Genomic DNA, 25281 nt, shown 5'->3' with positions numbered 1-25281 from the left:
GGTTTTTCAGGAGATAGATCAACTTCCAGAGTTCATTTTGAGATAGAGGACTTTTCGGAGATTTTCTAGAAAGGAAACAGGTGTCGTTTGAAAGTAAAAACCTTTCGGGATTGTCTAGAAGTAAAAGCCTGGTCTTCTGTAGGTAAGATGAGAACTTCTGTAAATGGAATACTTTTTGATATTTTCAAAAATAAAGGACATGTGAGACCTTTCGCGAATAACAATTTATTTTAAGGTATTCTAGAGACATTAGTGGGTTATCACAGTACGTCCGCCTGTCCTTCAGGTCGTATTTATTGAACGATCCAGATGAAATTTTGCACAAGTCATTTGTTTGACCCAATATAGCTCCCATATATAACTTCGGGCGATTTGCCTCTTGATTGAACACCAAACGTGTAATATCAGCCCAAATAGTATGTAATTTTGCACATACAACCAAATTAGGCCTGAAAATAAGTATGCTGAATTTGATCGAAATCGGTTCAGATATAGATATAGCTCCCATATATATTTTTCATCCGATTGGTTATTTTTGTCCTCCGCAGCCGTAATATGCACTCTGTAACAACAATATTTGGGGAAATATAGCAAATACAGCTCAGAAATACCTTTGCTAAATTTTATCGAGATCGGTTCTGATTTGGATATAGCTCCCATATATAACTTCGTCCGATTTACCTTTTATTGTGCACCAAACGTGTAATATTAGCCCAAATGGGATGGAATTTGGCACATACGACCGAATTGAGTGTAGAAGCTAGTATTCCAAATTTGGTGTAGATCGGTTCAGATGCTTCTATAGCTCCCATATATACTGTTAATCAAATTGTTATATTTTTAATTTGTCTACTAAGTATGCAAAGGGGTGTAGGATATCGTATGGTCGGGTCGCCCGACATTCAGACATTCTTTACTGGTTTTTCAATATCGAATGAAAGAATTGTACCCCTGAGTAGTTTTGATCTAGCTGGGGGCTAGGATTGTGAAAATCTATAATTCCCCATATCCTGCATAAATTCTTGCCCCATTCAAACTCCGCTTTGTTCTTGTTCTAAGCGGAAGTACATGCTTGCAAAATATTGTAACCCAAAGACGCAATGGAAAACCAACCACCCACCCACGCCAATTACCAAAAACCATCCATGTTTCATCCAACAACAACAATAACATCAGTTGAGGTAAACAAAACAAAGACGAAACTGCCAAAAACGTACGTGGGGCGATGAACGTAAAAAATTGGTGCAACAATAGAGCAAAATGCGCGCATGACCCAATTCTGTGTCCAAAGCAAAAAAGAGGAGACAGAAATGGAATACAACATAGAAACAGAATAAAATGGCAATGTTTTCAACGTTTCGATTCGATTACAATGCAATTTTTCAAGTCGAGAGGGGGTTTTTATTTTGTGGTTTGCTTTGTTTTGTTAGAAATAAAACCCCCCAAGATGAGCAACAAAAGCCACAGAATGACGGAATCATTTTTAGAACAAAGGTGATAAAAATAGGAAGTTCTTTAAGATTTTTTACAAGAAGCTTTGAAACAAGTTTCGCGACAAAAGGGAAATACAAAAAAAAAGACTTCTCTAAGAACACTTAGATGCTGCATCTCTCACCAGCCAGACTCACCTCCATTTCCTGATTGCTTTTGAGGGTGTTTGCTGGCAATGCAATTTTTCCTTATTAGGTCGTCGCCACCACCATCGTTGCTGTCTCTTTCCTAGCCCGTCCATGTGATAACATGTGACGACGACGACGATGATGTTTTCTGATGATGTTTTCGTTTGCAACTCTGTTTTTTGCGGAATCTGTTGTTTCTGTTTTTCTATGCTTTCTTCTCCTGCTTTTGTTTTGGGGGTAATTCTTTTTAGTTACATGCTTTCCATATACTTCCTCCTCCTCCTCTCCCAAACGACATCAAGTGCGAAGTGTGTCATCAGAGTAACGCCTGACTGAGCTAACAATTGGGTTATGTTTGTGTTTTTCGGTTTTTTTTTTGGGGCAAACTATTTTGGTATTGTTTGTGGCAGGGGGTGTAGCGCCCAATCTCTTCTCTCCGAATAATTTTTAGGAAAGGGTTGTTTGTTTTTTTTTTTTGAAAATTTGTAAATGAAAAATATGGAAACATTGTGGCCAGTAACATATAGGGGCAACGATGGGGAATTGAAGTGAAATAAAATATAATTCGAAAAAGGAAAAATATTTCATATTAAAATTTCAATTTCAAAACAAATTTCAAATTTAAAATGAAATCGCTAAATAAAAACCTAATTAAAATTTACGTTGAAAAACTTTGAAACCCTTAACTCTACATTTAAACCGAGAATAAAATATTTAAAAATGAAGCGGTGTCGTGGCTGGGCACGAATGAAAGATCTCGAGGAGTACTTTCCGAATCTGTGGACCTTATAGCCAAAAAGAATTTCTGACTTAGGAATTTTTTGCATTTTCTGAAGAATTATCCCTCAATTTTATGGAAATTGCAGATAAAAGCGTCCACAGAACAGAAACTAAAAATGAAGCGGTGTCGAGGCTGGGCACAAATGAAAGGTCTCGAGGAGTACTTTCCGAATCTGTGGACCTTATAGTCGAAAAGAATTTCTGACTTAGGAATTTTTTGCATTTTCTGAAGAATTATCGCTCAATTTTATGGAAATTGCAGATAAAAGCGTCCACAGAACAGAAACTAAAAATGAAGCGGTGTCGAGGCTGGGCACAAATGAAAGGTCTCGAGGAGTACTTTCCGAATCTGTGGACCTTATAGTCGAAAAGAATTTCAGACTTAGGAATTTTTTGCATTTCCCTTCGAGAGTTATCGTGTGCACCAGTCAGCCTGACAGACAGACGGACAGACGGACGCACATCGCTTGATCGACTCCAAATGTCTTGAAACGAAATTGGTCCAAAGAGACCTAGGTTTATAACCATTATTTCGATGAGGCACATTTTGGTCGTATCAAATGATATATATACCCTCTCTAGCCACATGCCTGAGGGTATAAAAATCCAAAATCAACATCGGTTCAGATATAGCTATAGCTCCAATATATATTGTTCATCCGATTTGTTATTTTTGTGCTCCGCAGCCGTAATATGCACTCAGTAACAACAATATTTGGGGAAATTGATCAAATAAATCTCAGAAATATCTTTGCCAAATTTTATCGAGATCGGTTCAGATTTGGATATAGCTCCCATATATAGAACTTCGTCCGATTTTCCTTTTATTATGCACCAAACGTCTAATATTTGTCCGTATCAAATGATATATATACCCTCTCTAGCCACATGGCTGAGGGTATAAAAATCCAAAATCAACTCGGACGGACCTCCAAAAACTATTGCCAAAAAAAAAAAAAAAAAAATATAGGCCTTGAAAGCCCTCCCAGAAAATATTAAAAAAAATGAGATTAGCGCTCAGACGGACGCAGACATATACTTAAAATATCAAAGATTCCGGCTCATTTGAACCACAAAAAATTTTTTAAAAATCATTTTTTTTACAAAAACCTTAAAAATTTCAACAAATTTAATCGTTTCTATAAAATTCCCGATACTATCTCAACAATATTTATAGCCTACACCACAGGGGTATTATGTCTTTGTGCATTTGTTTGTAACAGGCAAAAGGAAACGAGATAGACCCATAGTTCCTTTTGATGATCTGCATAGAATCACATTCTGAGTCGATTTATGCATGTCCGTCCGTCCGTCTGTCCATGTATTTTTGTAAACAAAGTACAGTTCGCATTTATTGCCCGATCCAGATGAAATTTTGCACAGATCATTTGTTTGGCCCAAGAACGAACCCTATTGAAATTAGAGATAATCGGTCAAAATTTAGATATAGCTCCCATATATATCTTCGTCCGATTTGCCTTTTATTGTGCACCAAACGTGTAATATCAGTCTGAATAGTATGGAATTTTGCATGTACGATCAGATTGGACCTGAAACTAAGTATGCCAAATTTGATCGAAATCGGATCAGATATAGCTATAGCTCCCATATATATTGTTCATCCGATTTGTTATATTTGTTACCCACAGCCGAAAATATGCACTCCGTAACAACAATATTTTGGGAAATTTATCAAATACAGATCAGAAATATCTTTGCCAAATTTTATCGAGATTGGTTCAGATTTGGATATAGCTCCCATATATAGAACTTCGTCCGATTTACTTTTTATTGTGCACCAAACGTCTAGAATTTGCCGAAATGGGATGTGATTTGGCACTTACGACCGAATTGATTCTAGAAGCTAGTATGTCAAATTTGATGAAGATCGGTTCAGATATAGCTATAGCTCCCATATATACTGTTCATCCGATTTGTTATTTTTGTCCTCCGCAGCCATAATATGCACTCAGTAACAACAATATTTGGGAAAATATATCAAATACAGCTCAGAAATATCTTTGAAATTTTATCAGGATCGGTTCAGATTTGGATATAGCTCCCATATATAAAACTTCGTCCGATTTACCTTTTATTGTGCACCAAACGTCTAATATTTGTCCAAATGGGATGGAATTTGGCACTTACGACCGAATTGAGTCTAGAAGCTGGTATGTCAAATTTGGTGAAAATCGCTTGGGATATAGCTATAGCTCCCATATATACTGTTCATCCGATTTGTTATATTTGTTACCCACAGCCGTAATATGTACTCCGTAACAACGACATTCAGCGATATATATGAAATACAGCTCAGAAATATCTTTGCCAAATTTTATCAGGATCGGTTCAGATTTGGATATAGCTCCCATATATATAACTTCGTCCGATTTACCTTGGATTGTGCATCAAAAGTCTAATATTTGTCCAAATGGCATGGAATTTGGCACTTACGACCGAATTGAGTCTAGAAGCTGGTGTGTAAAATTTGGTGATATAGCTATTGGTTCAGATATAGCTATAGCTCCCATATATACTGCGCATCCGATTCGTTATATTTGTTACCCACAGCCGTAATATGTACTCCGTAACAACGATATTCAGGGAAATATATGAAATACAACTCAGAAATACATTTGCTAAATTTTATCGAGATCGGTTCAGCTATGAATGTAGCTCCCATATATAGAACTTCGTCCGATTTACCTTTTATTGTGCACCAAACGTCTAATATTTGCCGAAATGGGATGGAATTTGGCACTTACGACCGAATTGAGTCTAGAAGCTAGTATGTTAAATTTGATCGATATCGGTTCAGATATAGCTATAGCTCCCATATATATTGTTCTTCCGATTTATTATTTTTGTGCTCCGCAGCAGTAATATGCACTCAGTAACAACAATATTTGGGGAAATATATCAAATACATCTCAGAAATATCTTTGCCAAATTTTAACAGGATCGGTTCAGATTTGGATGTAGCTCCCATATATATCAAATGTCTTCTTTACGGGTTTTTCTCAAAAATTATGCTTTTAAGATTCCAGATGCTCTTAAAATCATCCTTAAAAATTTTTCAATAATAGCTCCAAATGCCCCCATGGAATATTCTTAAAAATCGTATTTAATTAAACCCCATATTCCAAAGAATTTCTTTAAAACTAACTTTGTTTCTCTTTCCCTTTTTTCTTTGCTTTCATTCCATGTTACCTTTGAACTCTGGACATTTTCTTCTTGGTGGATGGATAAATGGATGGATATAATTGCTTGGGCTGTAATTATTGATAATGACGACGACGACGATATAATCCAACGGCACCACCACCTGCACTCTTTCAAACCCAAAACCAAAAAACTGAACAACGTCAACCCCCCCGAAACAACAATAAAAACCCATTGACCATTTTTTAATGTCGCCCTGCCTGCCATGGCTTTTGTTGTTGTCATGATACTTTGTTTTGGGTTTTCTTTGCTGTCACAATGGTCACAAATGCTGCCGCTTCTGATGATGATGAATTCTCTGAAAACACGCGTACAACTATCTATCTTTCTTTGAACGGTGTGGGGCGGCTATATCTCTTGGCTTGCGTCTCGGTACTTTACGTGCTTTTTTTTTTGTGGGACTTGCATACAACTACTTTGCCGGTGGCTATGACAATCTAAAATTAGGGCAACTAAAGAAGTGAAAAAATAAAAAGAAAATAAAAGAAAACAAACAGAGCAGCAGCAGACAAGCAAGCAAACAGCCAGCCAGCCCGACAGTCAGTCAGCCAGCCAACAAACTGAAACTGAACTAAACTGAATAGAACAAGCCGCCGTGTACTCACTTACAATCACTTCACACAGCTACATAACTTAAATAAGAAAAACAACAACAGCAACAACATTAAAAAAAAAAGAAAACACAGAAAAGCACCGGCAACTGTAATAACAACAACAAAAACAAGACCACCATCTCTCAGTGTCATTTTCTTGACGTTTCGGTCCCAAATAACCCATTTTTGCTTGTTTTTAATAATAGCCAAATAAATTAGAACAACACAACAAACAAAGAGAAACGGAGGAATAACAAGAAAACAGACAAAGGCAAAGAAGAAGAAATAATTTAATTGAAACTAAAAACAGAAAATTAATTATTACTGGGTTCCTTGGAACCAAAAACACCAACCAACCATCCTTTCTTACAACAACACAATTTAAAAGACAACAAAAATGGACTCATTAAAGCTAACAAAAGGTAAGGAGAACCGATAAATAAATCTCTCTTTTTCCAAAGACCAACAACTAACCAAATTTTCTTTCCACTTCAATTTCCTTCAGGTTCATCCTCAACGAACTCATCATCTGCCAATAATGCCGCCGTTGCTGCCTCCTCCTCATCCGCCGCCACATCATCAACATCCTCATCAGCCACCAGCACAAATAAATCATCATCGGCGGCGAGTAGCTCCAACAACAGCAGCAGCACCAGCACCAATACCACAGTTCCCATAACGGTGCGTTTCAATGCCGGCGATGAGTGCATCGATGATCTGTTCCAATCGTTTCACAGTTCAAATGCTTCCGTGGGTGGTGGCGGCGGTGGTTCGAATACAAATCTTTCGGCCACCGGTGGAGGTGGTGGTGGTGGGGGCGGTATTGATTCATTGTCCACAAGTCCTTCACAGCAACAACAACATCATCCAGCTTCCTTGAATAATGTGAGTATGAATGTAAATTTAAGTTTCGTGGGTAAATGTTGGAGGAAGAGGATTGGGAGAAGGGTTTAGATTTACATATGTAAAATGTAAATAAACTTCTAAACGGGTTTCGATTAATTTAAGAACTGAGAACTGTATTTTATCCTTAAAAAAAAAAATAAAAATTTCCAAGAGGTCTTCTTCCAATCTAAGATATACGAAAGAAAAGCTCCATTCCAAATGTGATTTTATTAATTTTGGATTTAACCCCAAAAAATCAAGAACATCAAGAAAATCGTTCTTCTTTTGCATTCAATTTCATGTCGCCATGCAGAAACTGCTCATGAATTTCAATGGCCATAGAAGGTCTTCTATTTATAGGAGACTGGGGAAAGGTACTTTATCCGTAGAAAACCTTAAGATCTTTCACCCAGAAAAGTTTTCCGAGAGGTCGTCTACCTTTAAAAGCGATCGAGGGCCTGCTTCTGTATGGCGTTACGAAAGTTAATGTGAAAGAAAACACATTTCCAAATATCTTTTTAAAAAAATTTGGATTGGAGTCGTTTAAAAAGACATAATTCTTTCGCATTCATTTTGGTAGACATGGACGTACACAGTAATACATTTCTAAACCATTTCGTGGGGAGTCCCAAATAGAGAAGATGCTATGAGTGTCTTACAGCAATGGACTATCACAAAAAGTCTTTAACAACCTCAGAAATGATCTACGATTTTATATTGGGTTTTCTGGCTGGTCTTCCGTCTAAAACCCATACTGGATTTCTAATCATTAATAACTTTTGTACGGCTTTCTAGCTATAAAATTCATCTACTTAAACTATTGTTTCAGCAAAATGTTTTTTTTTTTAGAAAAAAAAATCCGAAATGGGTTTTAATCATAAATGACCTTGAGGGAAATTAAAGCCACAAAAAAACAGTAGAACTACAGTATGTTTTTTTACTCTTTTTAAACCCTACACCACATAGGGGTAAGGATATTATGTCTTTGTGCATTTGTTTTAACATGGAAAAGGAAGCGAGATAGACCCATAGTTACTTTTGAGGATCTTCATAGAATCACTTTCTGAGTCGATTTATGCATGTCAGTCCGTCTATCCATGTATTCTTGTTAACAAAATGCAGGTTTATTATCCGATTGAGATGAAATTTTCCAAACAATATTTGTTTGGCCCTATTGAAATTGGTGATCATCGGAACAGATTTAGATATAGCTTCCATATATCTTAACTTTTTCATGTAAAATTTTTTATCATTTTTAGTAAAACTCCTGTAAATTTTTTACCCTAGGGGTTTAGTAGGAACACAAAACAGTTATTCTAGCTAGATAAAATCACACAGATTTAATTTATTCTTAGAAGATTTAAAAAAAACCTTCGAGCATTAGAATACCTCAGAATGGGTTATCCAGCTTATGAAGCTATTAATGATTAATGAAATGGTTTAATGGTTAAAGAAAGCATCAGTAGATGGGGTTTAGCCATATAAGGCTTCAAAAGGACCTTCAAATTGTAGAAGACCTCAGGAGGGTTTAGAAAAAATCTGTGAGATTTCTTCAAACTTTTTATAAGTCTTCCAGCCCATAGGAGACCTCAGAATGATCTTCAGATTGTAAAATAATTCAGGTGGTATTTTTTAAGACTTTAGAAACGTCTTGGTAATTGTGAATACTAAAGGGCCTTCTAACAATGGAAATCTACGGGATATCACATAAAGTTGCACCCAAGGTTTTACCTTCTGGCTGACTGACAAACGTCTAAAGCCTTACCAAAGGGTTTTTTTTTGGAATGGAGGTCCTTAGAAGAAGGTTTTGATACATAGAATGACCTACCAGTAATATTCTTAAAACTATTCTTATAAAACTAGAGCTAAATACACAAGGCACGTAACGCAAAGTAACCTAAATAGAGGGAGCGTGTTCCCCCTATTTCCACACTTTTGGAAACATTCGGTTTAAGATTCCTTGGAATACGTTAAGATTTGGTATACAGGGTGAGATAAAAAACTGCAACAAAATCAAACGCTATAATTTTTAAAATTTTTTAAATGTCGGAAATAGCATCAACGTTTAGAATAAGTTTAGATTTATTCGAATTGGTCACCTTTGGCACGAATTATGGCCTTCAAACGGCCAATGAAACCGCCACATGCTGTCCGAATGTTGCTCTGCGGAATTATGGCCCATTCCCGGCGAAGCGCTTGTTTAAGGTGATCGACATTTTGGAATTTTTTAGTTCACCAGTTTCGGCCAAGCAAAGCAATTCTTTAGCTCTTTTGAGTCTATTTTCTTTCGGTTGCGGTATAAGTTCTTGCACTTTTTCGGAATTTCAACGGCTTTACCCGAGCTCATTTTTCAAAATTTGTCGAATGGAATATTGCGATATGTTAAGCTCACCAGCCATTTTTCGGCCACTGTGACGCGGGTTTCGATCAAGTCGTTTCTTTACTTTTGGAACCATTTCTGCTTATGTTGCTGTTTTCTTCCGTCCACTTCCTTGACTTTGGGCTAAGCTAAGAGTATCACGGTAACGAGCAATGTTACGAGACACAAAAGCTTTATTCACATTTCAATGCGGAAGTGCTCTAACGATAGCCACTTGTGGTTTTCCAGGCAAATATAAGAAATCACACTATCACGCTTGAATTCCTTCACGAATAACTTTTTCTCTGGAAAATTCTCCTCAAAATGCTTTTGTACGCTTGTAAACAATATAATGGGCTGTCTCTGGAATAATTTTAACAGCTGCCAGACGAGTGGCTTAGAAATGATAGCAGTCTGATTGCAGTTATTTTCATCTCACCCAAAGAAAAGAAATCTCGTAGTTAAGGCCTATAGTTTCAGATTATTTCGCAACATTTAGCGTAGAGCTTTGATATTTAATAGAGATATTTTGGAATAGATCTAGAATAATTGGTATATATATAAAGAGTCATATCGATCCGGTTTATTTCATTTCATTTCGCTACATTTTGGCATTTGAAGTCATTTGTATAAAAGTTATTTTGTTTTATTTCCCTGATTGTGGCTCCGACAGTCCTTCGAAATATATTCTTAAGATATCCAAATTTAAAGATCTGATGTTCCTGAACAGAAACTCTTAAATAAATCTAATCTTTACTTCTAAAAAGTCCTTCAGAAAATATCCTTTAAAATTCTACTCTTATATCACCGATAGCCCTTCAGAAAATCGTTTAAAAAAGTCTATCTTTGTAGCTCTGATAGTCCCTCAGAAAAAAAATTCAAAAATATTGTTTAAAAATTATTTTAATCATAGCTCTGATAGTTCTTTCGAAAAATTATCCTCTAAATGATCACGTTTGTAGCTCCGTTAGTCTTTCGGAAAATTTTACTAAAAACTCAACGTTTTTAGCTTAATTTAGAACATATATTTTCAATATTAAAGATTCTAGCTAAAAATGATGGATGACTCCCGCAATAACACGTTTTATGATTATTTTTATGGAAATTGGAATATAAGTAAAAAACTCAAATTGCCAAGCCATTAAAATTTTTTTATTAATATTTCTTTCTACAGAAAATAAATTCTAAGTTTGTCACGTTTTCTCGTTTTGTTTGTCACAAACAGCTGATTGACTGATAACAAGCTGTCATATGAAATAAGGTGTCATGTGCATAGAAAATGTTGGGAAGATACTAAACAAGTTGGAAATTCTTTTTTATGTAGAAACCCACAAAAGTTTCAATATATCATTTTTATACCCTCCACCATAGTATGGAGGGTTTTATATTAAGTTTCTCATTCCGATTGTAACACCTCGAAATACACATTATAGACCCCACAAAGTATATATATTCTTGATCAGCATAAAATTTTATGTCGATTTAGCGATGTCCGTCCGGGTGTCCGTCTATCTGTCTGTGAAAATTACTCTAGCTTCCGAACGAATTGAAGTAGATTGATACAATTTTACTCAAATGCATATTATTATGTCTGCAGGACTTTTGGTATTGAAAATGGGTGATGTAGGTCCACGTTTTGGTATAGCCCCCATATAATGGTACCTCCCGATATTCGGTATTTTTATGGTTTTAGCGACATTATTCACCGGAAATGTTTCAAATTTGGTATTTGAAGTTCGTAATAGATACTACAGTTTTTGACAGAAAATTATCTGTCCAAGTCCAAGTCTTCGTACAGCGCCCGTATAACGGTACCTCCCGATATTCGGTATTTTAATGATTATAGCGACTCTATTCACCGGAATTGTTTCAAATTTTGTATTTAAAGTTCGTAATGGATACTACAGCCTATGACATAAAATTGTCCGTGCAGGTCCACGCCTTTGTATAGCTCCCATTTTACGGCACTTCCCGATATTCGATATTTTGATGGTTTTAGCGACATTATTCACCGGAATTGTTTCAAATTTGGTATTTGAAGTTCGTAATGGATTCTATAGCCTAAGGCAAAAAATGTCGTAAGCAGGTCCACGTCTTCGTATAGTCTCCATATAACAGTTTTCATTTAAGTGGTGGTTCCCGGAATTTTTTTCCAAATGATGGAGCTGATGGTCCGAACTTAGCTTGTTTTTTACTTGTTCATATTTATTTTTTAATCTTTTTTAAAATTTATTTTTTTTAATTTATTATTTTTCTAAATTTATTTTTTTTTAATAATTTTTTTTTTCAAGTTTTTTAATTTTTTTCAAATTCTATTTTTTTTGTCGGCAAAACAGACGGATTTTTTTTAAATTTCAAAATTTTTTTAATTTTATATTTTTTTCAAATTAATTTTTTTTGAATTTTATTTTTCAATTCTTTTTTTACCTTTATATTTTTAATTTTATTTTTTTATATTTTTTTTTTGTATTTTTTATATTTTTTTTTTCAAGTTTAATCAATTCAAATTTTACTTTTTTCTAAATTGTTTTTAATTTTATTTCTGTCGGCAAAACTGACTGAAACTTTTTATTTTTTTTTTAAATTTCGTAATTTTTTTTAATTTAATTTTTTCAACTTTATTTTTTAATTTTATTATTTCAAGTTTTTTTAAACCTCATTTTTTTTAAATTTTTTTCAACTTTTTTTTTTTTTTTCAAATTTCAAAAATTCAAATTTTATTTTTTTTAATTTATTATTTTTTTAATTTTATATTTTTATAATTTTGTTTTTTTTTTCTTAAAATTTTAATTTTATTGCTTCATTTTTTTATTCCCCTTCCCCTTTTTAAACCTACCTCGTTTTTCAACTAAAGAGAAGAAGGGGTTGTAATTTGATAATCGAATTCTCTTAAAAAAGACTTGAGTACTTAGTCATCATTTTTTGTTTGTCGTTCTCATTTAATGCCATGCTATGTTTATTTATTATTCATGAACTTCGAAACGATATCCAAAAATATAACAACATGCAAGGATTCAAAATAGTCCGTTTTAATTATTTTCATAAATTCAGTTTGCATTGAAATTTCAGATGGACACAATCATCAATTTGTGTCCATCGTTTTAGTGTACCGCCGTTAATATTTTCTGTTCCGCAAAAGAAAAACATATATTTTTTTTATTGAATTTTTATCAAAGATCGGTAAATAAAAAATACGGTTGTTTATCTTGGCAAGAATTTGAAAAGAATAATAAGAAAATAATAATATTTTCTGCTGAGAACAATAAATTATGAGTCACTTGTGGGAGAAATGATTGGGAATTTTATGAACAGTGGAACGGAATCGTAAAGGAAGAACAGTATTTTGTAGTTGGAACTGTTTTGTTTTTCGGTTTCTAAAAGTGATTATGTTTTGAAACGATTTAGAATATTTGGTGCAAGTTCGAAATATAATTCGGCATAATGACTAAAACAAAGGTAATTATTATTATTCGTTTTAAAAATATTCTCAAAAAAGAAAATTCGAAATTCACTTTAATTTTTTTTGACTTGGGTTTGCTTTTTGTTTGAGGTACCAGGAGTGTATCTTGAAATATAAGAGTTACCTATACAAGGGGGATATTCCAAAAAGAAAATGTTGCGATATATACAGGGTGAGATAAAAAAAAAACAACAAAGTCAAACGCCATCATTTTAACATTTTTTTTTTTTAATTTTATTGAATGAAAGCCAAAGATGTCGGAAATAGCATAAAATTTTAGAATAAGCTTAGATGTGTTCGAATTGGCTTCCGAACGAAATGAAGTAGAGAGATAAAATTTTACTCAAATGTATATTATGTCCGCTGGTCTTTTGATATTGAAAATGGGCCATGTAGCTCCACGTTTAGGTATAGCCCCCATATAATGGTACCTCCCGATATTCGGTATTTTGATGATTTCAGCGATATTATTCACCGGAATTGGTTCAAATTTGGGTTTTGAAGTTCGTAATGGATACTACAGCCTATGACAGAAAATTGTCTGTGCAGGTCCACGTCTTCGTATATCTCCCATATAACGGTACCTCCCGATATTCGGTATTTTGATTAATTTACCGACATTATTCACCGGAATTTTTTTAAAGTTTGGTATTTGAAGTTCGTAAGGGATTCTACATCCTAAGACATAAAATTGTCTGTGCAGGTCCACGTCTTCGTATAGCCCCCATTTAACGGTAGCTCCCTATTTTCGGTATTTTGATGATTTTAGCGACATTATTCACCGGATTGTTTCAAAATTGGTATTTGAAGTTCGTTATGGGAACTACAATCTGTGACAGAAAATTGTCTGTGCGGGTCCAGGTCTTCGTATAGGCCCTATATATCAGTACCTCCCTATATTCGGTATTTTGACGATTTTAGGTACAATACCCACCGAAATTGTTTGAGATGTGGTATTTGAAGTTCGTAATGGATGCTACAGCCTGTGACAGAAAATTGTCTATGCTGGTCCAGGTCTTCACATAGCTCCAATTTAACGGCACCTCCTTATATACGATATTTTGATGAATTTTAGCTACATTATTCACCGTTTATTTCAAGTTTCGAATTTGTATATGGTAATGGCTTATGACAAACAATGCCTATGTATGTCCACATCGTTAGACCCCAATATAACGGCTATATTCGGTATTTTTAAAATGTTAATAGAATTTTTTAAGGATTTTATTTTTTAAAAATTTCCAAATTCGTTGCAAATGGTGGAGGGTATTAAAAGTTCGGCCCGGCCGAACTTACTGCTTTTTAACTTGTTTTTTTTTTTGAAGTGCTTTGCACTTGTGGAAGAAATGTGCGAAATTTTTTGTGATAATCTCTTTTTTTTTTGTTTGTTTTGGGTCTTGTCTCTTTTACTAAAATAAAATCCACCCATCAAGATAATATGGCCAAGGCGGACCCACCACATGTTTCAATGGAGTGTTGATTTGTTTCTTATCATCAATATTTACAAATTGATTTTTTTTTTCGTTATAATTTCTTTAATTATTATTTTTTTCTCTTGTTGTTTGACTAAAGTTAGATTTGCGGACAACGTTTAGTGTTATCGTCGTATTTCATATTTAAACAAACAAACACACAGACATACATACATGGGTACATATGTCCAACACCAGTAATTGAGTGTTGTTTAGTCAGGCCAGGAAGGCATTTCAATCGTCTTATCGCCATTGGTTTTTTTTTGTGAAGACTGCAAAAAATTACTCTTTTTTTCTCCAGAATCGATTTAGCATTCACTGGAAACGGTCGGAAAAAAGAAACTCTTTGAATTGAAATTTTATTTCGCTTAGTTCGTGTGAAGTTTGTGTGTGACCTTCGAGAAAATAATGGACGTTTAATATTTTTAGCTAAAATTGCAAAGAAAAAACTGAAGTGTTGGTTTTCATATAAAGAGATCATAAGGTAAAAAAATACATAAAAATTAAAAATAAATAAATTTAATGTGAGAAAATAAAACAAAAATATATTAAAAAATAAAATAAATAAATAAAATAAAAATAAACAAATAAAATACAAATAAATAAATAAAATAAAAATAAACAAATAAAATAAAAATAAATAAATAAAATAAAAAAATAAATAAAGTAAGAAAAAAACAAATAAAAAATATGATAAATAAATAAAAAAAAATTAAATTAAAAAAGTGATAAAATTAAATAAAAAAAATAAAAAATAAAATAAAAAATATAATAAGAAAAAATATAATAAAATAAAAAATAAAATAATATAAAAAAATACAATAAAAAATATAAGAAAAAAAAATAATATAATAAAAAATATAATAAAAAAATAAAATAAAAAAATAAAATAAAAAAATAAACTAAACTAGAAAGATACAAGTAATAAAAATTTAATTTAAAAAAATACTTCATACAATTAATAAAATACAATCTATACTAAAATTAAGATATGAATAAAATATTATAAAAAATAATAAAAAAAGATAAAAAATAAATAAAATAAAAAAATAAATAAAATAAAAAAAAATAAATAAAATAAGAAAAATAAATAAAATAAAAATAAATAAATAAAATAAAAATAAATAAATAAATAAAATAAGAAAAAACAAATAAAACAATATGATAAATAAATAAAAAAGTGATAAATAAAATTAAGTAAAAAAATAAAAAATAAATAAAATAAATAAAAATAAATAAAAAAATAATCTTAAAAAAGAACTTTAGAAAAATAAAATAAAAGTAATAAAAATTTATATAAAAGAAAAAATACTTTAAACAATTGATAAAAATATAATCGATACAAAAATTAAGATATGAATAAAATATTATAAAAAATAATATAATAAATAAAAAAAAAATAATATAACAATTAAGTTAAAAAAATAAAATAAATATAAAGTACGAAATAATAACTAAATCGATAAAAATAAAATCCAAAAAAAAAATGAAATCGTTAAAAGTTTAAAACTTTAAAACTTATATATCAAAATTAAATTTAAATATATAGAGGTATATGAAAGAGAGATAACAAGTAAAAAATCTGTAAGTTCGAACTTTGAATACCCTCCACCATTTGGAACAAATTTGGCAATTTTCAAAAAAAAAAATCGGTTAAAATTTTTCTTAAAATCTAAAAAATTCCGAATGTTAGGACGACGTGGACCTGCATGGGCAACTTTTGTCATATGCCATTACAATATTCAAATGAGAAACTTGGAAAAAAAATCGGTGAAAAATGTCGCTAAAATCATCAAAATACCGAATATCGGGTGGTACCGTTATAAGACGGCGACATGCACTGACAATTTTCTGTCGTAGGCTGTAGTATCGATTTCGAACTTCAAACATCAAATTTGAAACACTTTTCGGTAAATAATGTGGCTAAAGTCATCAAAATATCAAATATCGGGATGTACCTTTATGTGGGGGCTACTTGGTCCATTTTCAATACCAAAAGTCAATCTACTTCATTTCGTTCGGAAGCTAGAGTGATTTCCACAGACGGATAGACGGACGGACATCGCTAAATCGACTTAGAATTTTAAGCTGATCAAGAATATATACACTTTGTGGGATCTAAAATTTATATTTCGAGGTGTTAAATGCGGAATGACGAACGCAATATACCCTTCATACTATGGTGGAGGGTATAAAACTAAAAAAAAAAAACAAAAAATAAAATAAAAATAAATAAAAAAGTTAAAAATAAAATAATATGATAAATAACGCTGTGGTACTACTTTAGGTCCTGGAAGACATCAATAGTCCTAATCTTACTTAAACGCCCGGAATTCATATATATCAAAAACACATTTTAGGGGTAATGCCATACTTTGTGTGAGTTTATGCAAAAATCTCCTACAAAGCATCATTTTAGAGGGATGGGTTTAAAGACAAAATTATTCTGCATCAAATTTCACTATAAGTCGTCAGAGAAAAAAATCTCTATTTCCATTATATATCACGAAAATATTTGCATCAATGTTGCCCAAAAGAGGCGACAATTTTTTTACCTAATGTTTTTATCTATTTTTTCTTAGCCTTTTATCGAGTTCACGTATAAAAGTAACATAAAATTTTATTTTAGACATAAAATCTTAAAATAGGATATAATCTACACCAAATTCTACTATGAGTCGCCAAAGAAAGGAAATCTTTATTTCCACTGTTTATCAAGAAAATATTTGCATCAATGTTGGCAAAAAAAGCAAGATATTTACATTTTTTTTTATCAATTTTTTCTCGGTCTTTTTTCGAGTTGATGCATGAAAGTAACATAAAATTTCGTTTTAGACAGAAAGTGTCACGGGAAGAAATATTCTACTCAAAAGTTCACTACAATTCTCAGAATAAACCATATACCTAATTCCTATAGTTTTTAAGAAAATAATATTCGAAATGTATGTACTACGAGTGAAAATTATGTGCTTACGATTTTTTTGATGATAATTTAACACGTTTCAATTGTAAGTCAAAATCTTCCTTAATATTTCATTTTTTGGGAAAAGTGTTAAAGAACGAATTGTTCTACACAAAATTTCACAATAAATATCAGAATAAACCATATATCTTGGTTTAACAGTTTTTAAGGAAATAATATTCGAAATGTATGTACCACAAGTGAAAATTATGTGTTTACGATTTTTTTGATGATAATTTAACACGTTTCCATTCTAAGTCAAAATCTTCGTTAATAATTCATTTTTTGGGGAAAGTGTCAAAGGAAGAATTATTCTACACAAAATTCCACTACAAATCTCAGAATAAACAATATATCTAGGTCTAATAATTTTTAAGAAAATTACTATCGAAATTTATGTATATTGCAATTAAAAATTATGTGTTACTTTTTCTTGCTAATAATTAAAGATGTTTCTATACCAAGTCAAAATCTCCCTAAATACTTCCTTTTTTGGGAAAAATTTCAAAGGCTGGAATATTCTACACAAAATTCCGCTACAAATCTCAGAATAGACTATATATCTAATTTTAATGGTTTTTGAGAAAAACAAATTCTTACTATATACATTAAAAGTGAAAATTATGTGTTTATCTTTTTACTGTTAATTTAGCCCTTATCCGTTCTAAGTCAAAATTTTCCCTAATACTTCATTTTTTTGGAAAAGTGTTAAGGGAAGAAATATTCTACGCAAAATTTCACTATAAATCTCAGAATAAGTCATATCTCTAGGTATAATAGTTTTTAGGAAAATTATATTCGAAATTTGTAAAGTGAAAATTATGTGTTAACATTTTTTAATGTTTCTAATCTGAGTTGACATCGATAAGAAAAAAATCTTCTAATCTTCAAAATCGATGATAATTTGAAAAAATCCAATCGTGAATTGCTGTTCAATGGAAATCAGCAAAGCCTTAAGGACCCACATGACTACCCTTTCTCCCCACCCCCATTCAATCATAAAAAGCAATCTATTTAAACACCCACACACGCACACTGGCACATGATATGTTATTGATATCCAGCCTACAGACTTTAGTTGTCTTCTAAATAACAACAAAAACATCAAAAACAACAACAACACCGACGACGAGAAAATCTCTTAAGTCGAATGTCACATTCGAGAATCGTCGACAAGGTCAGGTCAGGCCAGCCAGCCAGCCAGCCATCATAGGACTAAATTATGACCTTCTCTAGACAAAAACCTACGTCATTCCACTTTGGTGGTCTCAGTACAGGGAGGGTGAGGAATGGAGGATGTTTGGGGGGTCATAATGATTATTTTTTTTGTTTACGTCAATGGTTTCAAAATTCTTCTTAGGAAGAATAAAAAAAAAAAACAATTAAATATGAATGTTATTAAAAAGTACCGAAGGAATGCCTCCAAAATAAAATTCCATGGAAATTATTTCGGGAAATGGGAAAGAGTTAGGAAAATAAATACTTTGAAAATACAATTATTTATAGATAATGAAATGGAAAGGAAAGAGTTGCCAGTAATCCAATATATAATTAAAGGTGGCCTTAAATTAATCTCAATATCAGAATTGAGGGAAAAGGGTTGAATATTTTTAAGCGTGAGGCAGAATGATATTGTACACGTTCTGTAAATAGACTAAATTGAATTATAGCTTCATCTAATAGTGTGGGGTATTAATCTTTAGCATTAGAGACAAATTTTAGCCTAGCTGAAATAGGCGGATATATGAAACAAGCTAAGATGTCACAAGGCAAAGTGGCGAACAATGATTCAAATTATAAGGGTTCCCCTATTGTATATAGTCAAAACGAGATAAAGGCCTTAACGACATTTGGCCTCAGAACCCAAAACTCCTTTGGGGTTTCGAATCACAAACGAGTTATATCAAGTCCAGATAAAATTATTGGATAGCGAAATTATAAGAACATTTGCAGCGAATTGGGAAAAAGTGGTAAAAATGTCAAAAATAAACAAGATTTTTTCATTAACAACAATTTATCGTATTTTTTCATAATACATATTAAATATACAATTTTTTTTTGTTAAGGGGCGGGGCTCAACTTGAAATTTGATCTAGAATAATTCTTCCTTTAATACTTTTCCCAAAAAATGAAGTAAAAAGGGAGATTTTAATTTAGATTGCAAACGTGGTTATAAGCAATACAAAACCTCAACACATAATTTTCACTTGTAATATATACATTTCGAATGTAATTTTCTTCAAAACTATTATACCTAGAGATATGATTTTTGCGTACAATATAACACTTACACTATTCTAAAAAAATTAAGTATTAAGTAAAATTTTGACTTCGAATGGAAAAGGGTTAAATTAGCTGTAAAAATATAAACAGATAAGTTTTACTTGTAATGTATATATTAAGAATGTGTTTTTCTCAAAAACCATTTAAACTAGATATATGGTTTATTCTGAGATTAATAGTGGAATTTTGTGTAGATTATTTCATTCTTTGACATTTTTTCCAAAAAAGTAAGCACTAAGGGAGATTTTGACTTGGAAAAGAAACATCTTTAATTATCAGCAAGAAAAAGTAACACATAATTTTCAATTGTAATATACAAAATTTCGAATGTAATTTTTATAGAAACTATTGTGCCTAGATATATAGTTTATTCTGAGATTTGTAGTGGAATTTTGTGTAGAATATATCTTCTCTTAACACCTTCTGCCTAAAATGAAATTTTAGGTTGCTTTCAGGCGTCAAGTCGAAAAAGGACCGATGAAAAATTGATCAAAAAATTAGGAAATATTTTCGTTTTTTGGAAACATTGATGCATATTTTTTTTTGATATGCCTTGGTGATTACTTATCTTTGGTGACTTATAGCGAAATTTAATGAGGAACATTTTTGTCTTTGGCGTTTTTCTTCTGAAACGATGCTTTGTTGGAGATTTTTGCGCAAACTCACGTAATGTAAGGCTTTAACCCAAAAATGTGCTTTCTTTAATATTTATGAATTCGAATGTAATTTTTTTAAAAAACTATTAAATCTAGATATATGGTTAATTCTGAGATTTTTAGTGAAATTCTGTTTAGAACATTTCTCCCATTGACACTTTGTGTCTTGAACGAAATTTTATGTTATTTTCAGGCGTCAAATCGAAAAAAGTCCAAAGGGACAAATGATCAAAAAAAGGAAATATTTTCGTTTTTTTTTTTTTTTTTTTGGAAACATTGATGCAAATATTTTTTTGATATACATTCGAAATAGAGATTTCTTTTCCTTGAGACTTATAGCGAAATTTGATGAGGAATATTTTTGTCTTTGGCGTTACTCTTCTAAAATTATGCTTTGTTGGAGATTTTTGCGCAAACTCACCTAATGTAAGGCTTTAACCCGAAAATGTGTTTTTTAATATTTATGTATTCGAATGTAATTTTCTTAAAAAACTATTAAACCTAGATATATGATATATTCTGAAATTTTGTGTGTCTTAAACGAAATTTTACGTTATTTTTAGGCATCTACTCGACAAAAAAGGCTTAGGGATAAATGATAAAAAAACGAAATATTTTCGAATTTTTGTGGCAACATTGATGCCAATATTTTCCAGATTTTGAATGGATATAGGGGTTTCAGTTCTTTGATGACTTCTAGTGAAATTTGATGAGGAATATTTTTGCCTAAAGCGTCATCTTTCTACAATGATGTTTTTTTGGAGATTTTTGCATAAACTTACATAAAGTAGGCTTTAACTCAAAAATGTGTTTTTTAAATTTAGGAATTCGAATGTAATTTTCTTAAAAAACTATTAAACCTAGATATATGGTTAATTCTGAGATTTGTAGTGAAATTTTGTGTAGAACATTTCTCCCATTGACACTTTGTTTCTTAAATGAAATTTTTCGTTATTTTCAGGCTTCAAATCGAAAAAGATCGAGGAAAAATTGATCAAAAAACTAGGAAATATTTTCGTTTTTTGATATTATTTTTTTTTTGTTGACTTATAGCGAAATTTGATGAGGAAAATTTTTTCCTTGGTCTTTATTCTTCTAAAATGACGCTTCGGTGGAGATTTTTGCATTAGCTCATAAAGTAAAGCTTTAACCACAACGTGCGTTTTTAATATTTATAAATTTCTGGTGTTTAGGTAGGATTTAGATTTTTGATGTCTTCTAGGATCTATAGTAGAATTTTATGGCAAATAATGTTTTAGAATATTTTGACTTGCTACGCTGCCGTTTAAAGGGAGTTTTTAACCATATTTAAAAAAGGGACCAAAAAGACCCTTTAGTTGACCAGCTAGAGGGTTAAAATTTTCCACCAATATACTCCTTACATTTTTATCGATTAATATTAATTATCGATACATGTGTCTTCCATTTTTAGATCTACTTTCATAACCTGCTGGATTTTTCCTGCAATTATTTTTTTGTGTGGCGTAGTTTTATAAATATTACAATTATTTAAATTATAATAATTTTAATTATTTAAAAATTAAATAGAAGTTAGGCAGACAATTTTCAAAAAATTAAAATCAAATAAATATTAACTACCAACAGAATTACGCAAAACTAGATGACACCCCTGAACCCTTGGGGTATTAAATAGTAACCCTTCAAATAATTAATTAATGTGAATCTAAATTTGCTGCCAGTAGCTAAATTTTATCCATCGCTGACTCACAAATCCAATATCTTAACGTTTCCCACATATCCCCTCCCCTCCCTCTGCTCCTCCCTTTTCAGGAAAACCCTCATTGCCGCAATCAAGTGTGATTTATTTTAAAATGTTGTCCCATATTTATTTTTATCTTTCTCCCATTCTCACTCTTCCGTTTTGCATGTTTGGCAACAATTAAAGAATTCTGTTTGCCATTTGTCTGCAAATATTTTATTTTTTTTTGCTTTATTTTTTTTTTTATACGGAACAAAATTAAATAATGTTCTTTTGTTTGTTGTCTCTGTTTTTTTTTTTGCAGCCGGATGAGGTCAACACCCGTAATAATTTTCTACAGGGAAATTTCTTTAATCGCAAAAGGTAAGTGAGAAACCATTTTTATTAGCAATTTGATTTAGTTTTAAATTGTTTTAAATAAATTTTAGGAATATCTAAACTAATGATTTCAAAATACAAAAAAAAAAAAAAAAAAATAAATAAAATAATGCATACTATTCTGAGAGAGCCGTAGGGGCCCTCTAATTTTTGGTTTATTGCATATTGAAGTAAGGAACTTATAGGATATAAATTCCCTGATTACAATTTATAAAACTAAGGCACTTTTTAAAATTAGAAGAATTCTTATATTATATAGGAGGATACATTTCTTCGATAAATATTTTAAAAAAAATATTTTCCCAAAGTAAAATATGAAATTTTCAATCAAAAATTATTTTTTTAATTTTCCATTATTTATTGAAGCCAAAAAAAAAAATTAAATATTTCACAAAATATTGTCAGAGCCATCTGCTAAAAAGTAGATTAGTTTCAGGGTCGTCTTTTTCAATTTTTTTAGTTCAGCTGTAACTTTCCAAATAATCAGACGAATTATAATTTTTTTGAAGACTATTAGAGGCATAAAAATTGTTTTTTAACGAATTTTTTCCAAGGATTGTCGGATCCAGGGATAGATTTTTAAATAATATTTTCTTAACGACAAACAGATGTACAAAGGTGGATTTTTAGGAAATGTTTTTTCGAGGCTACCGAATCCATAAATTTAGAATTTTTAAGACTATTTTTTCAAGAACCAAAAGATCAAGTAATAAGGTTTCCTCAAAATTTTTTCAAGCCCTATCTGGCTATTTAAGAGAATTTTTAAATAATATTTTCTTGAGGATCAATAAATAGATTTACAAACATGGACTCTCAAGAATTGTTAAAGCACAGTCAGAGCCATAAACGTGGATTTGTTAAGATTTTTTTTTGGATTTGGATGGTTTTTTATGAATTCCTTTTCAAGGACTATCATAATAATAAAAAGGAATATTTTTTCAGTATCTAATGGAAGCGTAAATGTAATTTTTTTTACGAAAATAAGGATTTTTGGGCACGTATAGACCTACAAATGTAGATTTTAAAAGAATTTTAATCAGAAAATTTGTCAGATCAAAAACCTTTCTCTTTTAAGTAATCTCTTAATGACTGTCTGGGCCAGCAATTGGGGATTTTCAAAAATATTTTCTGAAAGGCCATCAGAGCTATAAATGTAAATTTTGTATACCCTCAGTCATATTGCTACAGAGATCCCTTACTAGTAAGTGACTACTACTTCGTTAGCGAAAAGACCACCTTAAGATTTTAGATTCCTTACAACAGTTCGTGTTAGGACTTTTTCGAAGTCAAAATTCACAATTGCATAGAAAAATGGTACGCATTTGCAAAACCGCCACCAGATACCTCAATATAAAATTTCAGAATTCCAGCTCAGCCCAATAACCCATTTAGTACTTTTCGAACAATTATATTTGCAAACCCAACTCCCAGTGACATCTATATCAAATTTCAGGATTTCAGTTCTATTCCTTCACCCAATCCCACATTTTGTACTATTTAGTACTTTTCCTGCAAATATAGTACACATTTCTAAAACCACCTTCATATATCAATTCCAGATACCTACAGAGACCTCAATATCAAATTTGGTGATTCCAGCCCTGTCCCTTTACCTAATTCCAAATGTAGTACTATTTAGTACTTTTCGTACAATTATAGTACAAATTGCCAAAACCACCTCCATATCTCAATTCCAGATACCTATCGAGACCTTAATACCAAATTTGAGGATTCCGGACCTATCCCTTCATCCAATTCCAAATTTAGTACCATTTAGTACTTTTCGTACAATTATAGGATGTATTTTCAAACCACCTCCAAATCTCTAACACAAATGTCATCAGTAATATAAATATCAAATTTCAGAATTTTATCTCTGTCCCTTTACCCAAAACCAAATTTATTTAGTACTTTTCGTACAATTGTAGTACACATTTCCTAAACCACTTCCATGTGTTTAGACTACACATGAACAGCGACTGTAATACTAAATTTCCGATTTCAAGCACTATATGTTCACCCAATACCAAATTGTACCAAATATAGTACCAATTAGTACATTACGTGAACTTGTAGGACACATTTTCAAAACCAACTTCATATCTCAATTCCAGATACCTACAGAGACCTCACTACCAAATGCCAGGATCCCAGCCATATCCCTTCATCCAATTCCAAATTTAGTACCATTTAGTACTTTTCGTACAATTATAGTACGCATTGCCAAAACCACCCCTATATATCCAGGCTACACATAAATATCGTCTGTAATACTAAATTGAAGATTTCAAGCACCATGTGTTCGCCCAATACCAAATTGTACCATATTTAGTACTTTTCGTGAACTTGTAGTACACATTTCCGAAAACGCCTCTTTATCACAAACCTTTACACCAACAAGGGACCCCAATACAAAATATCAAAATTCCAGCTTCATCCGTTCATCTTAAATCTGTCTGTTTTAAATTTACTACCATTTAGTACAGTTAGCAAAATTAGTACACATTTCCAAAACCACCACCTTCATATATCAAACTTACTTTCAAACCTTGATTCTCATAGGAAAATTTCAGGTTTTTAGTTCCATCCGTTCACATAATATCAAATGGTACCATTTTAGGTGTTAAGTAACATTTTAGAACTTTTTGTATCCTTAGAGTTGGAACTTCCAAAAAACTCGTTGGTACACCTATCCTGCACTCCATCAGTGACTTTCATTCCAAATTTCAGAATTGTAGTTCATCCCTTTTGTCCAATACAAAACATTAAATTACAAGTACGTTTTAGTACTTTCGTAGCCTTTTTGGTACTACGCTAGGCACCACAACTGGCGTAGTACACTTTTAGAACTTTTCGTAACCTTCGAATTTCTAAAAACCCTTTAATTGCAAA

At 31.6% G+C, this 25281-nt stretch overlaps 1 protein-coding gene across 10 annotated transcripts in view; it reads left to right on the top strand.

Annotated features, from left to right (window-relative positions):
* LOC101898721 (testis-expressed protein 2) overlaps positions 1-25281 on the top strand; it is a 98421-nt gene that overhangs the window by 13093 nt on the left and 60047 nt on the right. For 6 of the 10 annotated variants that reach the window (XM_059119456.1, XM_059119458.1, XM_059119459.1 and 3 more), the window contains 3 exons: positions 6069-6636; positions 6720-7099; positions 22316-22374. In XM_059119456.1, the coding sequence (XP_058975439.1) occupies positions 6612-6636; positions 6720-7099; positions 22316-22374 (464 nt within the window). In that variant the 5' untranslated portion in view covers positions 6069-6611. Of the gene's footprint in view, positions 1-6068; positions 6637-6719; positions 7100-14192; positions 14875-15922; positions 15975-22315; positions 22375-25281 lie in introns of those variants that run through there. The other 4 variants (XM_059119461.1, XM_059119457.1, XM_059119465.1 and 1 more) reach the window with 3 other exon arrangements.

This window comes from Musca domestica, unplaced genomic scaffold (assembly GCF_030504385.1).
Source record: "Musca domestica strain aabys unplaced genomic scaffold, Musca_domestica.polishedcontigs.V.1.1 15, whole genome shotgun sequence".
NCBI lineage: Eukaryota > Metazoa > Arthropoda > Insecta > Diptera > Muscidae > Musca > Musca domestica.
The sequence above is the reverse complement of the archived record's forward strand: the minus strand, read 5'-3'. Positions and strand labels throughout refer to the sequence as shown.